The 19,239-nt window shown below is 32.4% G+C and overlaps 2 protein-coding genes across 3 annotated transcripts in view; both read right to left on the bottom strand.

Annotated features, from left to right (window-relative positions):
• a (arc) overlaps positions 1-5,258 on the bottom strand; it is a 50,412-nt gene extending 45,154 nt beyond the window's left edge. For both annotated transcript variants that reach the window (XM_074143140.1, XM_074143141.1), the window contains exon 1: positions 4,925-5,258. The gene's annotated coding sequence lies outside the window, so the exon portion shown is untranslated. The remainder of the gene's footprint in view (positions 1-4,924) is intronic.
• Positions 5,259-7,510: 2,252 nt separating this feature from the next.
• Positions 7,511-18,508, bottom strand: LOC141461802 (phosphatidylglycerophosphatase and protein-tyrosine phosphatase 1-like). The gene is made up of 5 exons (XM_074143144.1): positions 18,074-18,508; positions 16,969-17,049; positions 14,255-14,446; positions 12,488-12,704; positions 7,511-11,252 (listed from the first exon to the last, which is right to left on the bottom strand). Exons 1-4 carry the CDS (start codon positions 18,209-18,211, stop codon positions 12,534-12,536), a joined length of 582 nt encoding a protein of 193 aa, XP_073999245.1. The 5' UTR covers positions 18,212-18,508; the 3' UTR covers positions 7,511-11,252; positions 12,488-12,533.
• Between the last annotated feature and the right edge of the window lie 731 nt (positions 18,509-19,239).

Raw genomic sequence — 19,239 nt, 5'->3', positions numbered from 1 at the left:
GTCCTGATTTGGCACTTCTTTTTGTTTTCGAACGTCAAGAATAAATTACGTGGACAACGATTTTCGTCGGCAGAAGAAGCCGTTGATGCATTCAAAAACCATGTTTTGGAGGTGTCTCAAGCGGAATGGAAAAAATGCATTGACAAGTGGTTCGAACGCATGCAGAAGTGTATAGATAATAAAGGAGAATATTTTGAAAAACAATAAAGTCATTTTCAATGTCAAATTACAGTTTTTTTTAATTATTAGGCTCAAAATATAAATAGTGCCCCTCGTAATAATAATAAACATACCCTCCTCTTTTATTGGCCTATCCAAACCCCAGGTTACATAATAATAAGACTAGAAACAAGATACAATAATGTTAAAATTGCAAATCTTGTAACTTACAATTTATTGGTGGTTGAAAATTTTACTAATATGTAACAATAAATTGCCCAGAATTTGTTTGAATAAAATGTTATCCCTACATGGGTGTCTTCGAGTAATGTATTCCAAGTATAACTGGGCAAGTCAATTACAGAATATTTAATTTCTGATTTTGGATATACGAGGGTCGTTTGAAAAGTCCGTGCAAAAATAAAAACTACTTAATTTTTGGGGGTAAACCTTTTTTATTTTTCAACATAGTCTCCTTTTAGGCTTATACACTTCGTCCAACGCTGCTCTAGTTTGTTGATCCCTTCCGAATAATAGGATTTGTCCAAGTCTGAAAAATAGCCATTCGTTTCTGCACTCACCTTCTCGTTTGAATAAAATCTTTTTCCCGCCAGCCATTTCTTCATATTGGGGAACAAATAGTAGTCCGAGGGAGCCAAGTCTGGAGAATAGGGGGGATGTGAAACGAGTTGGAACCCTATTTCCATTAATTTTGCGACCACAACTGCTGAGGTGTGAGCTGTTGCGTTGTCGTGATGGAAAAGGACTTTTTTGTGGGCCAATCGTGGGCGTTTTTCTTGCAGCTCGGTTTTCAAACGGTCCAATAACGATGAATAATATGCACCTGTAATAGTTTTACCCTTTTCCAGATAGTCGATGAGGATTATTCCTTGCGAATCCCAAAAGACAGTCGCCATAATCTTTCCGGCCGAAGGAACGGTCTTCGCCTTTTTTTGGCGCAGATTACCCCTTGGTAACCCATTGTTTAGATTGTTCTTTGGTCTCAGGAGTGTAGTGATGTATCCATGTTTCATCCACAGTGACGAAACGACGCTTAAAGTCCTGCGATTCTTCTGGAACAGCTGTAAACCGTCCTTGCAACACTTCACACGATTTCGTTTTTGGTCAAGCGTGAGCAATCGCGGCACCCATCTAGCGGATAGCTTTGTCATGTCCAAATGTTGATGCAAAATATTATGTACCCGTTCATTCGAGATGCCCACAGCACTAGCAATCTCACGCACCTTCACTCTTCTGTCATCCATCACCATATCATGGATTTTATCAATCATTTCTGGAGTAGTAACCTCAACAGGGCGTCCAGAACGTTCAGCGTCACTTGTGCCCATATGGCCACTCCGAAAATTTTGAAACCACTTATAAACTGTTCTAATCGAAGGTGCAGAGTCACCATAATGTTTATCAAGCTTCTCTTTAGTCTCCTGAGGCGTTTTGCCTTTCATAAAGTAGTGTTTAATCAACACACGAAATTCTTTTTCGTCCATTTTTTGAAAATCACTCGACTTCCTTGATTCAAACGAATGCCAAACACAAAGAAATAGACCGATCTGGCTGAAACTTGGTGTGTGTTCTTCCAAGAGATGCTACTAACTAAACATAACCTCGATACGCGCCAGTGGTGCTATCTCTCTGACTTTGCACGGACTTTTCAAACGACCTCGTAGTTGGTTGTGGTTTGAACAATATCCCCATTTAGTATTGAAGCATTAAAAAAAAAAAAAAAAAGTATTAAGAAAATATAAAACAAACACTTGTTTATACGAGCAACATGTAAACAGAGCTCTTTGTGTCGCAATACAAATGTTTGTAAAAATTCAGTTCAGCCATATTTGACAATAGATTTACCTTTAGATAGAATTAGATTAATAAACCAAATCAGGTGTTTCTCCTAGTAAACAAATATTTTTTTTTACTTTCGTAAAGCCATATGCAGAATCAACACGGCAGTCCATTGTCCTCTACTTTAAATACGTAATTCATTCGATGATTTAAATCATAAATTTTAAGTTTGTCCATTTTATGTTGATCCAAGAATTAAATATCTGAGTGCATACTAAACTAACAAGTACTGTACTGTATTAAATCCAAAACACATTAATCTTATTGTTAATATCTAATATTATTTTCTGAGGAAAGTTCTCTAAGTATTAGAATAGCTTAGACCAACTAATTCATACTTTGACTCTTTCCTTTCATAAGAAATTGATTTATATTATTATTATTACAAGAAAGTATTAAAAAGTCTTGCATACTGGGTGCATTAAAATGATGTGATGATTGCTTTTTATTTGATGTTAAAACAAATTTATCCTGATTCGCCCACAACCATTACATCACACATGTTTTAAAATCTTCAATTATTATTATTTTTTTACTTTGCGTCACCAATAACATTTTTTTTTTTTTTTTGCAGTCAGAGAACCTCCCAAAACGTGTATTTCTGTTGGAAAATTAATATCGAAAACCGTTCGCGAATAGATAAAATTGTAACTTTGATCTTAAATATCTCGACTAATATTAGGGATATCGAAACGGGGTTAACGTCATTTTTTACAGTTTTTTATGTAGTTTTCATAATCATTGTCAAAACCAGTGGTCCTTATGAAACCCCGACCAGGTTTTTGGCTGTAACTTTGCCAAAAATTTGAAGATACAGCATCGGGGGTGGAAAATTTGAAAACTAAACCAAAAAAAACATATAGTTTACCTCGTGAGTTTTTTCGAAATTCCGCTTTCCTAAAAAGTTATTAGCGATTGGTGCGTTTTAAATGGATCACCCTGTGTATTTTTTTTTTTTTAGGTTATCTCAAAGTTCAGTGTGATTTATTTAAAATTAAATTCACATTTATAATTTTTTTTGTAGTTTTGTTTGATTTTTCCATTCTCTCTTTCTTGTGTGTACTTCTTAATTATGTATCTTTTTATTTTTGTATTTCTCAAGCCAAATTCTCTGGTATTTTACTTATGTAAAAATCAGAAAAATTAAATAATAACATTAATTAGGAATAAAAGAATCTACATGACCTACCGTTCCACCAAACTTGCTAAACAGGATATTGTAATTGGAAATCAAGCAGGATCAACATGTATTATCTAAGCTCGAGTAGACCAATTGAGAAAGGGGAAAAAAATGATAGAGGTGCTAATGTAATACACACAGCTGATGCGCAAAAAATAAATAAATAAAAATAGAAAGGTTAAATTCTAACTTTGATTAAAAACATTAGACCAGAAATGAAAAATGGCAGACAGATTTTTGTTCAACTGTCAACAACTGTTTTTAAAAGTCAGTCCAGTTAATCTCTGTTTTTTTTTAAAAATGAAAGGTTACAATAGGAATAGGTTTTTTAAAAAAAATCGATGTTTTCGAAGTAACTTCTTTGCCCCAATTGTGCGATCAATTTGTACGTGTGTGAGTCTATCCGTAGATAGTGGTCGGCATAACTTAAAAACAAAAAATCGCATTAAGTTTAATAGCTGGATTAAGGGACCAATATCGGTCCCGACGTAATCAGCTGGACTAGTGGAAATATCACTTTATCGAATCGAAAACTATGACAAAGATTTTGTTTAAAATTAGGACCCTAAATTGCTTATTTATAGTTAAAACAACTTTTATTTACAATTAATTTTTAAAGGTTAGGGCATGCTTTCCGCTAATGTACCATTTCTGTGGTAATGTATGGCCCCATCGCCTGTGTAAAAGTAAATAAAAATTTCAAATGGATTCAACCGCAAGTATCAAATTTATTCAAAAAGGTTTTTCAGTTTGTAGCTTACAACTTTTTTTTCAAAAAACTATTCTCATGATTTTGTATTTGTATAAACGCTACAAAGTTGTAGCTATTATTTGAAAAAAAAATTTCCCCAATGAATTTCATTATCAGGATTCAGAGATAGGGTAAGTTTTCATCTGTTTATCCAAAATTCAGAGTTGGGAGAATAACAGTATAACGGAAGTGCCACAGTACTGAGCAACTAACATTATGTATAATATATGTAAGTTTAAAAAAAAAAATATATATTTTATTATAAAATTGTATGTTTAAAAAAAAATTAAATTACATTAAGCTAAAAAAAAAAAAAAATATCCCGTTCACACTAGATATCATTTTTACCCCATGAAAAATACTTCAACTCAAAGACCTATTGCTTCATGAAAAGGAATTCTTAGCGATAGTTCTGGGAAGCTATGTCGGTATACTTTCCTTCCCAAAAAAACAGTTTCATCACAGTAAATTTTTTTCTTTTTTGAAGGCAAGAAATAATTTTAATAAAAGTTTAATGTATAATTTGTACCAATTATGAACTTTATAAAAAATAGTTGTAATAAAGTCGTGTGAGGAGTGTATAACTTTAAATTTATTTAGTTTTTAATTAAACAAAATTTTAGACATTCTAAAAAACTTGCAAGTTTAAAACTATAAACTCATTCACCTGATAGGGGACTTAACCTACAAAACAGAACTAAAAAAAAAGAATAATAATTTATAAATCATTTAACTTCTAGGCTTTTCAAATTTTAGGCAAAACTTTTAGGGGACATTTAATTAAAATAACTGATAAATAATAAATTAATAAATAAGTTAAACTTGACTTATAATTCAAGTCAACTTTAATTTCTGTTGTAGTGAAGTTTATTGCTCCTTTAAATAGTATTAATTTTTAAAAATGTTGTTTTAAAGAAACTATTTCAATAAGTAAATACATTTACAACTTTAAAAACTTTAATGTTATTACTTACTCAGTTATAAGTCCATAATTTTTGCTCAGGTGAGTGGTACTATGTGGAAAAGCACTACACCTTTTATAGAAATTAATTTATAAAAATATTTCTGAATTAATATTCTTGTACATTAACACTAAACCAAATTAATGACAGACTTCTCCGTACAAATAAAAAGTAAAATTAATTAACTAGTCCTTTAATTAAGTATATCACCTCAAAAAATACTAAAACTAGAAGTACTACATAGAAGCAATACTTGTTTGTAAGTAGATAGTAATAATCCCGAGTTATTAAATCACTATTTTTTTTTTTTTACTGGATAGAAAAAGAAGTGGTGTGCGTTCCCCACTCTTCGAAGAATTATACAAGACGTTTCCATCCCCTCTCTTACACTTTTAAATTGTAAAAGAAGAAAACAGTGCCTAGAAGTAACTAAAGAAACTAAAAATGTTAGTAACTAAACAGGTAGTTTAGTGGGGGGATTGGCTTGAGGTCGCCGGCTTGAAGTTACCTCCAGTTGTGTTCAATTCACTGCGGTGAACGTCAAAATAGTATTCGTCCCGTATTCTAGCTTACCAAATATTTTGCTTTAAAAATTAAAATGTTTTTTTCTCATAAATTAGTTTGTGATTTTTTTTATGGCCAGTATAATACAAAAAGAAATATGGCTTTCCCATAATCATTAATTACGATTATGAATATTCATCAAACCTCTTTCCAAAATTCCATTACCCATTTTTCTAAACTTTTCAGGAAACGGAAAAAGAAACTGATAACACTGAGTAAGGAGTTCCTCCTTAAAGACTTCTTGTAGAGCAACAAGTAAGAGACGGATTTTTACTTTTTCTATAAAAAGAAGCATTGCAATCCTACAAATTTTTGAATTTACTTAGTAATTCGCTTAAGGTCAAAATCTACTACCGGATGTACTACCTTCACACAATAGATTTTTAAGTGTATTGCAATTTTCACGAAACGGCTTCCATGTTTTTTGTTGTTTTTTTTTAACCACTAATTGAACCCATTGTTTTATAGTTTGAACACAGTATTAGTTATACTTGAAACATTTTTGCACTTCATTTTAGGGCACTTCTAGGACTGTTGAAAGGTTATACTTGCCTCTAATTTTACTTCACCTACTTACTCTTCTATCCTGGTTGATCATTATTTTCCGAGGCATTCACAAAAAAATTTCAAGCTGATGAAATTAGAGCTTACAGCCTTAATGACAACCTGGCTATCGGAAAGAATAACATCTAGAGAATGTATCAATATTTCTTTTGCGTTCAACGTTCTCAGTTCAAACACACCAAACCCAGATCATTCGTGGGTTCTCTAACTATTCGTGTACCACAAGGTCACATTTACTTTATTGCCAGAAAGGATGCATTCACTGCTTCATTCTCTTTAGGCACTGATCTTCGAGAAACGTTTTTGAGGAAGGTTTCTATTTCATCTCTATTGATGAACCAAAGAGGATTGTATGAGTAGAAGATTAAAGCTTATAGCACCCGGAATTACGAAAGAGGTCACAAAAAATTATCAAGAACCTTATAGAAAACTATAGTTACTTAAGAATAATTCATATTTTATTTCCATTCAACACAACACAAAGGTGGGAAAACAACGTATTTCTATAAGCATGCTTATAAATGTGCTCTTTTTCTATAATCCTCGAGATAAAGGAGCAAATCCTTGGTAAAAGATACACAAGAAAAAGTTACGATCAATGAAGATGAATGGCTTGCGACATAGTTGCAGAATATAAGAACTGCAAAGAGATTGGAACGAAGATATTCAAGAGCTAATGGGTGATCAAAAAAATATCATCAGAAAATTAAATGAAAAACTTTTCAGTGATGGTGGGGCCATCTGATACGATAGGAGAATGAAAGATGCCTAAAGAAAGCCCTAATGTGATCACATCTAAGGAGGGAAGACCTTAAATGACTTGAAAGGTTGATGAGAGAACGCCACCTCGAAAAAGTCTAGTACATATCGGGTGGTTAGACCTGAGAGAATAATGGCCACTAACAAATAGGAACTCCTATGAAATAAAAAGTAACAATCTACTATAAATACATAAGTAATAATTAAATGAATAATTTAAAAAGCCGAAAAAAATACAAATACTTAATGAAATTAAATTCACAACGGTTAACACTGATGTACAATACTTCGAAGAAGTAGTAGAGTAAGTTCTATCGTTTATAGTTTAGGATTCCAGAGTGAGACTGCTTGAACAAATAAGATTTATGGAAAATAGGGGTACGATGTAAAAAAAAATGCGTAAAATATATATTATACGAATTAGTAGTTTGATAGTTAGACGTAAAACCCGCCTAAAAAAAAATTAGGCATTACTTTACTTTTATGTACTCGTACTTAAGCAAAGTTGTTTTATTATAGGGAACCTCATTGAAATAAACCTTTAGTAACAATTTGTAGTTTAAAGAAAAACCCTGAGAATTGCGGTTATAGAGAGTCTAGTGTTTGTGTATTGTTTATACACAGACAATGTAGAAACAAAAAGTGATCCTAATTTACTTCTTACTCGCAATTCACTTGATCTTAACCAGGTATTATTAAAGAATAAAAAACTTTACTTGATAAAAACTTGAGTGTAATTTAACACATACAATAAAATAAATATATTTATTTATAACAAAAATACAACTGAATAGAATATGTCTTGTAATTAACAAACTTACATACTTTACTAATTGAATTCATCTATAACTTCTTGATTAAGTCGTGCAGTTTGAAAAAGTAAGTTAGTTTGGGTGCACAATGCTGGACAGAAAGAAATCTTACTTGACAAAGTTGTGCTTTACTTGAAGATTATGATAGGTCACAGAAAAGTAAATGATAATATTCAAGGAGTATGGAGTGTTTTTCTTTGTCCTGGCCTTACGATTGTATTTTTTTTTATCTCCCCCTAACTGTTAACTAAAGAAAACAAGGGAGGCTTCGGAGGTCCATGGGCACTGTAGATCAAGGTCTGGCTTGGAGTTTTACTGGACTCCAAATTATATCTTCTGCCATTGCAATAGCTTAGCAAGAGATTGCTCCAACTGGATCTTGAGTATAATAGTAGTCAGCTCAATCGGCGGATCAAGGTCAAATTGCTTCATTGGTTCCCCATTGATATAAACGCTACTACATGTACCTGATGATCACGTGATATTAATTTTTTTTTTTTTTTTTTTTGCCAGCTACAATCGTTATGGATGCGCAAAAAGTGGATTTCAAGTAGTTATATTACCATGAAACCTATTTAGCGAATTGTATAGTTTTATTCACATAAGATTATACAATGATCTTGATCCGCCAATAAATCAACTATTACTACAGTTATTTGTCTTTTGCTTACAAGGGAACACATCCAACTAACTGGGCAACTTTTCTAACAAATTTAAACCTCTAAAGCACTTCAATGTCATCTAATTAAAAGAACAAGGTTTATCACAGAATTGTTACAATGGAAATTATGCCAAGCATGCGCCTAAAAAAAAACTGCACGACTAAATCTCTGTAAATTAATACAAGAAACAAGAAATAAAAGGCGAGTATAAAAAAAAAAAAATTACCGTTTTAGTGAGAATATTGTAAGTAATTACAGAGGAATATCCTTTATTGATTATATTGAAAAGCTGTTTTCAAGTTTATTATTGTTAAGATAATGAATATGGATAGAGGAAAATAATGTTTCAAACGAATGTCAGGCGGGGTTTCAGATAGGATATTCCACTGCAGACAATATCTTTAACTTAGTTTAATTAAATAACTAACTCGTAAAAAACATCAACAAATGCACTGCTGTTTCATTGAACTTAAACAGCGTTTCATTTACCAGATAAAAATTAAGTGTTTGATCAACACTTTACATTAGGTTTATCAAATAAATTCATAAATGCCCTTCAAGCTTTATATAAAAAAAATGGAATCATCTGTTTGGAAGAGTAAAGGACCATGGGAAACGTTAGTTATGTCGGTAGGACTGAGGGCAGGGCTGTCTACTTTCCCCTAGTATATTTTTATTATTTATAAATGATATTTTTGACTTCATTGAAAGTGGTATTAAGGTGGGGGAAGTGAGTATCCGTTTCCTCATGTACACTAATGACTTGGTTTTATTGGCGCCAGAACGAAAAATTCTGCAGGAGATGATTGACTTTTGCTTTACTGTGAAACCTGGAACTGCAGTTTATTTTCAAAAAAACAAAAGCGTCGGTATTCCGGAAAAGTGGGAGGTTAGCAAAGAAATAGAAAAATGGAACATGGAAGGAAAAAGACTAGAAATAGTTAATTCTTACAATTACCATGGATACATATTGTTGGAGCTTGATTTATTTCAGCAGGATTGCTTGGAGTGGAACAGTACAAATTGAGGAAACAGGCGAACATATTTTTTTTGAGAAATTGAGAAAGTTTATCGGTCGACGAGGTGTATTGGGACCGTTAAAAAAAAACATGAATTACGCGGTATTCCTCACCGATTCCCTTGGCAATGGCAGTTTGTTTGAAAAAAGAGAGAACCAACCTCTTTGTGAGATCAATATAAGCAAATTGTCTTTGATTGGCGTACACTTGAACTTATAAACTCAACAGGCAGCCAACTGCTCTTTGAAGATCCATCCAACAAGCGCTTCAACAAAGTAATAGTGACAATTGATGAGAAATGGTTTTATTGGCGAAATCCTAAGACTGATGATCCAAGTGTTTGGAACACAGTCAATCAGTAAATCGATAAAAAAAATGTAAAAAGTTTTCTAAGAACAAGAAGTAATTAATCAAGAACTTGTTTTAGGGCATTCCTCGACTTATGGAATTTTAGTGCCACTAATTTCAAGGAAAGTTGCTAAACACCGGCCCTCATAAATCGCAAAGCAAGTTTTTGTTCTGGCATGATAATTGGGCACACATCCCGACAGATTACAGAAATAAAAAATTAAGTCTTTAAGGCATTTAACTACTTTTATACTATTACTAGCTCCATCCGCCTACCATTTATAATACTTCTGATCACTGATGCACTTTCTTTGAAAAAAACCTTAACTTAATAACTCTGCCGAAGTTGAATATTTTATTTTTTACTACAAACCCAAGGTAAGGTATGAGCGATGGATCCAAAAAAAACTGGCAGAAAGAAAACTTACGGCAATCTATTTTGATGGACTATATTTGAAAAATAATAACATTTAAAAAAATGTCCTTAAGTTGAGCTATATAATGTTTACTTTAGAGAGAACCATGCAACTCTTATGTCTCGGGCTTGCACGCGTAGCTAGTCTTTAGCACATCCGGCTTTGTCGCGAGTATCCAGGGTTAGATTCCTGTGAGGAAATCACATCAAGAGTAGCTCAAGTTTGATAGCCATCGATAGTTATTAACATTCCTAGCTTCATGAAAATGTTGGGCAGTTCCTTCTAAACGAACATTGTCCACTTAAAATAAATTTCATACAGAATATTCTGAACATCACGAGATTTCTTAACAACAGCTAAAATGTTACTTTATGATATGTAGGGTGTTTGTCTACTTTTGTGGATTTAAAAACAAGATTACCTCATCTTCTACCAAGTTTAGCAAATGGAGGTAACTAACTTTTAGTTGGAAAAACTGTGCCCGAGCTATGGTCCACAAAATGGTTAAGGTCCTAAATTAAGTTCAAAGATTAACTTTATGATAGACTGGTACTCTGAATGGAGGCTTAAATACTCCGATCACAGGATCGATGTTGATCATCACCATAATGTCAGATCAACTTTCTCAAGTTAAGTTTACAAAAGTGCTCAGAGGACTTGTTAAGACCCATAAATTAAATTAAAAGATGCAATTGTGACGGCAAAAAAATACATCTGGATACAGTATAGGTGGGAGCTCAAACACACTCAGAAATGAAACATGATTCATCACATTAGAAAATTGAAGTCTTTTCTTCAAAGAGAATGGCTTGAGTTCATTTTTTTTTATCAAATAAGACTTGACAAAGCATTAAAGCCGCCACCTTAATACAGTTCAGCACCCATGACACAATTGCCCCAAAAGAAGTAGCCACTGGACTTTACCTCAACATTTGAGAACTTCCGCGATTTTGTAGGAAACCTAATGTATCTGTGAGTAAATGACAATGAGGAAACCTCTCCATTAAATCTTAAAATATTTGAAAACCCTATAAAATCGTAAACCTCAAATAACATTAATTAACAAAACAAAGATATTTCAAAAATAACATTGCTTCTAAGTTTTACTGAAGTAACAGGAGGGACCAATCAATGTAGAAAAACATATCTTCTTGCATTGTCAATACCTTCAATATTCCTCCAACATTAGCACCTTTCTGCAACAGAATTATTAATAAAATTACCATTGCATTTTAACATGTTATTCACCATGAACAGCAGAAATATAGCGGCAGGTGATTAATTACAACTTAACAGTAACTTAACAACAGTTGTAGATCTACCATAACAATCCTCGTACAAATTTTTCTGAGAAAATGTTTCAATTTAAAGTCACTGACAAAACTTATTGCATTTCCGATTTACAAATTTCTTTCCATTTTAAACTTCTAACAATGCTTTATTTTCCGATCATATTGTGCAGTTGATGAATACCGTAAATTTACATTGTAGAGACGGATGCTTGAGTATGTAGTTCTCTTAGTGCCCACAGCAAAATAAATTTTTCCTGGGAAATATTTCATATAATATGACCAAGTATTTAGGCGAGTAGATAAGATTATGTATAGATGATATTGCATAAAATTGGCTTGAAAAATATGGAGTTCGGCTGCAGGCGAAATTCACACGCTTTCTAATATGGTTTCCTAAAGTTCCATTGTGTCTAAAATGTACGCGTCTGAAAGAGTTAAATGTGTTAAGTACATTGATACAGTGTGATGATGAGCTAGTTTGCCGGTGGGTACGTTAAACTAAAGTAGTTCGACAACATCAACTTCTGCAGGTCCAATGTGTACCGTGTGAGTTTTTCACCGTGAGAGAGTGTCAGTGTAAGTGTTGTTCGTGCGATTAGAGTGGGATACTTTCAGTGACACCAATATCTCAGAACAATTAGTTTACTTCATTGAGGAAAAGTCGATGTTGCTCGGTTTTCAACAACTATGAAATTGTAATTCATTATGAATTATTAGACAAATAAATAAAATTATGTTAATCAGGTCCACCCATTATCTAGCTTCGGTTAATCGCAAACATGTTTTGTTGTAGCAAGATAATGGGTTCGGCCAAACTTCAAGAGAAAAAATTTAATTAATGTCATTGAGCTTCTTTTAACCCACCAGTTCAGACTCAACTCTAACTGATTACTGGCATACTTTATTTGCGCGAGAAAATTGAACCCTGAGGTTAAAACTGCAGTGCAAGAATATATTTTTGCAAGCCAAGGAATTATATCAGCTACGATCCACTGAAAGAAACTGGTTGAAACATGTGTTACAAATTCGTAAACATCCAATTATTACTAACGTATGTAAATGCGGTATGGAAAATGTAATTTCTCGCAATACTTGTTGTGAACAGAACTAAGCAAATTGTTAAGATTAAGAAAGCTTACAGTTATATTTAAAGTAAGTGATGGTCGCTTGGAAGGCGAAATATGGTCACGGATTGCCGTTCATCTGCACTTTGTTTGAACTGCTGAGATTGTTAGAATCGTTGATGCAGGTAGCGTGATAAGTCTTGAGTGCTTCCCATTGAATCGTATGCAGAAGTATGTGAGCTCGTTTTTTTCTCATAAAATCCACAGCTTCTTCCGGAGTCCATCCATATTTCTGTAATTTCAAATGAGGTATGAAACACTCACAAACTTTTCATAACGCAATTTAATAATAATAATGACAATGTTGTCAAACAAGAAAAAGTTGTATTATCAATAAAAACCCGGAGACAAAAAAAAAATACTAGAACTGGTCATTGGACCGGTCAAATTAATCTTACTATTTACTTAGAGTAAACCAAAAGAAATAATATTTGACTTTTATAAATAATAATTTTGCGCACAATTTTTAAAATGAAATCGAGATTTAATACCAATCTTACTCTTCTGGATTAATTGAAATTCCACTTAGACATTAGCCCGTTTGGTTAAAAATCAAGTACAGAAATTTCCATATTTTGCCGTTTAAAAAGTGTTGCACGACATATTATTAACCCCTAAATTCAGCAAGAGGAGGACGTTCTCATAGAAAGCTTTCACGCTTGTCCAGATTCCACTAAGAACAATATGGAATGATTATCTCACCAAGGTTGATAATTTAAATTTAGCATGTTATTTCTGTTTATTAAAAAATATATAATTTTAACAATAGGATTGTAATTGACGCTGTAACTGCCTACTTCAAAAATTTGGAAATTCTGTTCTGGTTTGTTTATTAATCATTTTTGTTTTTTCTTGCACTTTCTTACCTTCTATTGATGCTCTTTCAAATTAGAGACATAGCCATTTAACTCTATTTGGGGCCCACTTATTTTGACTGCAAAATCTCAGATAAAATTGACAGGTTAATCTTTTGATTCCCTTTATTGTTTTTACATATATAAAAATGTTCGTATATTACCGCTGAGCTCTACATTCTTGAAATTGCAAATCTCTGAAACTTTACTGTTCAACGGTTTTAAATGGCCTCTTTTGATTAAATATGTGTTGATGCATGGAAATATAGGAAGTTCTTGGTTAATGAATTTAATTTATAAAAGTTGATTTTTATTTGAATGAGAGAGATTTTTGTTTTGTTTCTATGCAACGAAGTGTCAACATTGTCTTTCGATTTATATTTTTAAAATATTGGTCCTTTAGATTTCTAGTGTTGTATTAAGATTGAATTGTTTCAGTATTTTTTTTTATTTAGTTTGTACCTGAAATACTGTGTTAAATAAACTTTTTTGCTACAACTAACTTCTACCTTACAGTTGGATTTACTTGCTGGCACCTAAACTAAATATCCAACGACGTATCTTTAGTTTATTGCTTATGAATTACACTTCTGCGTATACACACCAATTTAATAAGCGCATTAAAAAACACCCCGAATTGATTAGGCCTCAGCTCAGAAATGGGGAGTGACTGCATATTCAGTTCTTTAAACAGAAACAAGCTCTCCAATGGTACCCGAAACGTTAGGGCAACAATAAAGACTTTTTTAAAAACTTTCTCTAGCAACTATGAAAAAACCTCACCTTGAAGTATTTTTTATTTTATTTTCAATAAAATTTATTGTAAAAAAAATGTATTTCATCTGGATTTTGGAGGAAAGAGGAGCGAGCGCCCCTCTCGATCTGTGCTTACATGATGACCTAAAAATACACAACACTAAATACTTACGGACATAAGATAACATCCAACCAAAGTGGCGCTTCTAGTCCTGCCAGCTTTACAATGTACGTATACACTAGCGTTTGATTCAGAAAATTTTTTTATAAATTGTACACCTTGGATGAGTTTATTCTGACACGGGGCCTCAAAGATGTCTCTGGTGCTCAACTGAAGGAACTCTACATTGTGACTCTTCCATTCCTACCAACAGACTGAATTAGTAACTATCACATCTAAAAATGTATAATATATTGACTAAGAACCAATTTTTAATGTGAATGCTTTAGAATTTTTTTTTTTTTTAAATGGTGAAACCAATCGCACGACTTATTCAAACTTTTTTTTTTAATTTAAGGAGCGTCAACATCTGAGGTAACTGGCAGCCGAAACTTTTTACACTGCACTATCAGCCTCCGAACAGTGTCCTCTCGACACAGACAACAGTGTCCATCACTGGACAGCGAGCTGTAAAAGAATCTTCTGGGAAGAGAAAATCTAAAAGCCAGTAAGCTGCAGTTAGATTCGAACCCGGCATCTCTACGTGGAAATCTTCCCGCTAACCACTGAGCTAATGCCTTCGCTTACTCACACTATTATAATTATTTTCTTTATTCTGTTCTCTTCACGAGGCTCTGGGCAGACTGTGAAAGAAAAATAAGAAATAGCTCCTTATATCCAGGTCGCTACATGAATTCCTGTGTAGGAATCGCTACATTTTAATATGATCTTAGGCACCCTTAAGTCAGAAAAAATCATATTACAAAAACAATTTGAAGAAGTCCTCGGACCTTACAAAGAGGGGAGGCCTCACCTATACAATCAGGGGGATGTTATAAGCCTCTTTGGCTTAAGTACCTGGAAGAGGACCCACACCGCGTTCAAATCAAATCTAAGTGGATACGATACTTAAAAATCACATCAATAAAGAGACCATCGTACCAAAACGGAATAGAAGTTAGAGCATTCTGCGAGTATTTTAGATATAAAATCAATTTCGAAAGTTTGATAGCCCATTGCTATACTTAGTAAGCGTGAAAGAAAGAAAACTGTTGTTCGTAATATTCCTAAAATACATCCTACTCCTCGTTTAAACTGATAAAAAGAGAAGACCGACCCGATGATGCTTATCGCCTGCAAGTTCTGACACTAAGTCTATAGGCGCTAATAGAAGTAATCCGTCCATCTATCTTGATCAATTCATTAAGTTTAACCCGTTATATCTCAGCAACTAGTCTTTAAAAATTCCGTCTTTAAGAAGTAGGACTTTCACACTGAATAAGATGTTTTAGATTTTGTACATGGCATCCAAAATCCGTTAAAGGCAGCTCCATTATATAGAGAGATGTGTATCCATGTACAAACTTCGGTTCAGTTCGAAGATTAGTAAGCTCTTGCGATTGCTGCTTGAACTCAAGTGTACAAAGAGGCATTACCATCAAAATGGTTTCTTGATTTCCTATTAAGACAATAGTCAATTCAAGATGATATTATGATAGGCTTTCTTTATACAAAACCTTTGCAAAATCTCTGAGTATTCATTTTATTTCGTTTACTACATCTATCTTGTTTCGATGGTAGCTAATCATTTTCAAACTTAGTAACATATTTATTTAAACATTGTCTGTGAGTTGTAGACAAATTTTTTAATCAGATAATGAAAGAATTATTTTCAACTTTTGTTTTTTATATAATTAGGAATTTTTCGGCTTCACGAGTGACATTCAAAAAGTAATCAACTTCTGAAAAAATATACAAATGTGCAAAATAAATATTTCTTATTTTAACTTTATTTTAACACATATTTTGTAACTGTATTTTTTTTTTATATTTTATGTTACGAATAATAAGCAGCATAGTTTACTTTTAATTATTTAAATGCCATTAAAAAGTGATTCGTGATTCCTTTTTTGTACTTTTAAATACTACTTAAATGTGATAAAGGTGATTCATGGTTCCTTTTTTTTACTTTTAAATGCCATTAAAATGTGATTCATAGTACCCTTTTTGTACTTTTAAATATTTAAATGCCATTAGAAAAGTGACTCATAGTTCAAGTAAACAAAACAAAATCCACAGACAGTTTTGTCAAAAAAAGTAAACCATTTTAAATAATTTAGAAAGGGAATTTATATAATGTTGGTAAATTTTTGTTATTATTTTACCAAGATGACTATGATAATATAACATAATCACAAAAAATGAGTATCTATGCTAATTAATGCTTTTTATTTACATTTATCTTTTGTTTAACAGAACTTTCTGTGGAAGTGGTTTTGTGAATTTGAACTATGTCACTTTTTATTGGAATTTCAATATTTAAACACATTTTATGAAAGAAATTTTCAGAAAAATTGTACAGGCTGCCATGGTAGGCTTCAGGGTTATCCATAAAATTTCAGTGCGCAAATTGCTTTATTTTTATTTATTTTTTTTTTTAAAAAAGGTACATTTAACTATTTCTGCCCAATAGAAATATATAACTGCACATTTCAGTCCATTCTAAATTTAGATTTTTGAGAAATATATACAGAAATAGATAACAGAGTTGAACGGTGAACGATAGATTCGTCATAAAACTTTTAAGGTACAAGTAAAAAAAAATAAATAACCTAGATTACAGCCTATACAATGTTTCTTACAAAGAAAACCCATCACAAAAATGGCATTATTTGAGTAATAAGCATTCCCTAATTTAGGAAAAGATAAAGATAAATGTAACTTACAGCGCTTGTATTTGAAAACATGTAAAGTTCATAGTCTTCGTTCATAGAGACTACTCCTCGTACGTTTTCTTCGTTGATTAACTGTAAAAAAGCGAATTATATATTTATTTATTAAAAAATAACCGGTTCTATAAAAAATAAAAATAAAATACATAAGTCATAATTGATGTTTAAAACATAGCTCCTTGCGAACATCTTTTTTGCCAGATATTGGCTCCTTCGCTGATACTATTATTCTGGGCTTGAAATAATAGAAATTTCCAGTACTCTAGTTTCGAAGTTGTTGAGATTATCAAATTTTCTCGCGGAAAGATATGCCTTGGTCCGCGAAAACAAGAACAGCATTTACAGCAAAGTCTGAGCTATATGGTTTGATGAATCCAAAGATACTAACGGACTTGAGGTGTAATAAGTAGGGGAATGGCCAAGGAAGAAATAACAGAAGTAATTAACGAGTGTTCGTGGGGACAGCTAGAACTCATTCTCATAAAGATAAACAAAAGAGTAACGGAAGTAAAATCAAACGGACGCAGTTTCGGAGAAGTCATGTATTCAACTACGTCTGAGCGAGGTGAGCCAATATGTTCAGAATGTGATCGCTACAGCCACTCAAGCCACATTATGGGCCAATGTAAGATTAGAAAAAAGTGAGAAAAATGTGGTGTTCCACATATCACCGTGGAAGATACAACTCCTGAATAGAAATGGGTAATTGAACACGAATCATTCCGCAACTCTGACCAGCCTTACAGAAAGGAAAAGTTGTGAAACAAATAAGTGCAAAAGGCAATCTAAGTTATTTAGAACCAAAAATTTGTATAATTAAGAATCTTTTACAGCTTCAGGAAATCAGGGCAATGCCCTCTGCCTAAACTGGAATTATTAACGACGATCTGATGCAATTGTCAAAAATTGAACCCTCTTTTTGAATAAGCCATTGTAAAAGAGCCACTTCAGAGACTTGCTTGGCTGCAAGACTTATGAAAATATAAACAGCCAAACAAGATGGTCACAACTTCCTTACCAAATTAAAATTAACTGGCTTTTAATAATCAAAATAATAATTCATAACTATAGTAACATGCGATAAGTTGAAAATTCATACCTGTTCTGTCATACTTCTAAAAGGTAGAGCACCTAAGATAACAGTCTCATCTATCCTATCGTACCAATTTCTGCTGGTGACTTTCTCCATGAGTACATTATATAGTAAAGTTGGATAGAATGATAGTCTAGCGAACATTGTTAATAAAGTTTTTTAAATTGAATAAATAACAAAATTTAATATTAAGTAATATAAAAAAAAAAACAAAGAAAATAATTCAACTAATCTAACAATTTAATAAAAAAACAATTATCATAAACACATTTTCTTTTCTATTAGAAAATTTATTTACTAAACAATATAGGAAAATTTATTAAAGACTGAAAATACGATGTATGAAGTTAACACTTGCTGTCAAAAAAAAATACGGATAAACAAATGACATTCAGTTCAAAGAAGATAACAGAAACACCACATATGTTGTTCGAAAATGGGTCGTTCAAATGAACGGATCAGTTTGGACAAATCAAACTTAATCGCACATTCAACCAAACTTTATTTTTTTTAAGTAAAAAAAAAAAAGATTTAATTAAAATTTACATATATTTATTCTAAAGAATAAAACTAAGTAAATTAATTTCAAATGAAGAAAAATTATTGTTACAAAATTATTTAAAAAAATTACCTGAGGGGGCTTCCTACTTGATGAACTCCGAGAGTAAATAAAAGATATAGCGTCAAATATTGTAGTTTAGGTGCCGCTAAAATTGTTTTTAAATTCTCCCTTTCAGATTACCGAATTATGTCAGAACTTAACAAGCTTCTTCACAATTCAAACAAGGTATTCTAACAAAAAACCTTACGGTATAACAGTTGTATAAGGGTTGATAACAGTATTCGCTTGCTCATTGAAACAGAGATCGATCCTTTTGATATCCTTCTCAAACTAGCACTTTTTTCCTAGAAAAAACTCTCATCATTCCATTTTCATTTGCTTCATAAAGGTAAATATTTAGAATTGATCCTGTAGCGGAAGAAATAATATTCAGAGCATCAGTCAAGTCTAGGCAGTTTGCAAGATCTGGGAAAAGCTCATAAAATTTTCATTACGTAGCACGTTAGCTGTGAATTCTAATCAAAGAAGTATTTTTTCATAGGGGTTAGTTTTGCTATAAATAAGTTTTTGATTTCCAGGGTGAGTAGAATAGAGTGTGATGTAACCATAG

This window comes from Rhodnius prolixus, unplaced genomic scaffold (assembly GCF_049639745.1).
Source record: "Rhodnius prolixus isolate KJV_2025 unplaced genomic scaffold, Rpr scaffold_12, whole genome shotgun sequence".
Classification (NCBI taxonomy): domain Eukaryota; kingdom Metazoa; phylum Arthropoda; class Insecta; order Hemiptera; family Reduviidae; genus Rhodnius; species Rhodnius prolixus.
Note: the sequence above shows the minus strand (reverse complement) of the source record. Positions and strands in the feature narration are given on the sequence as shown.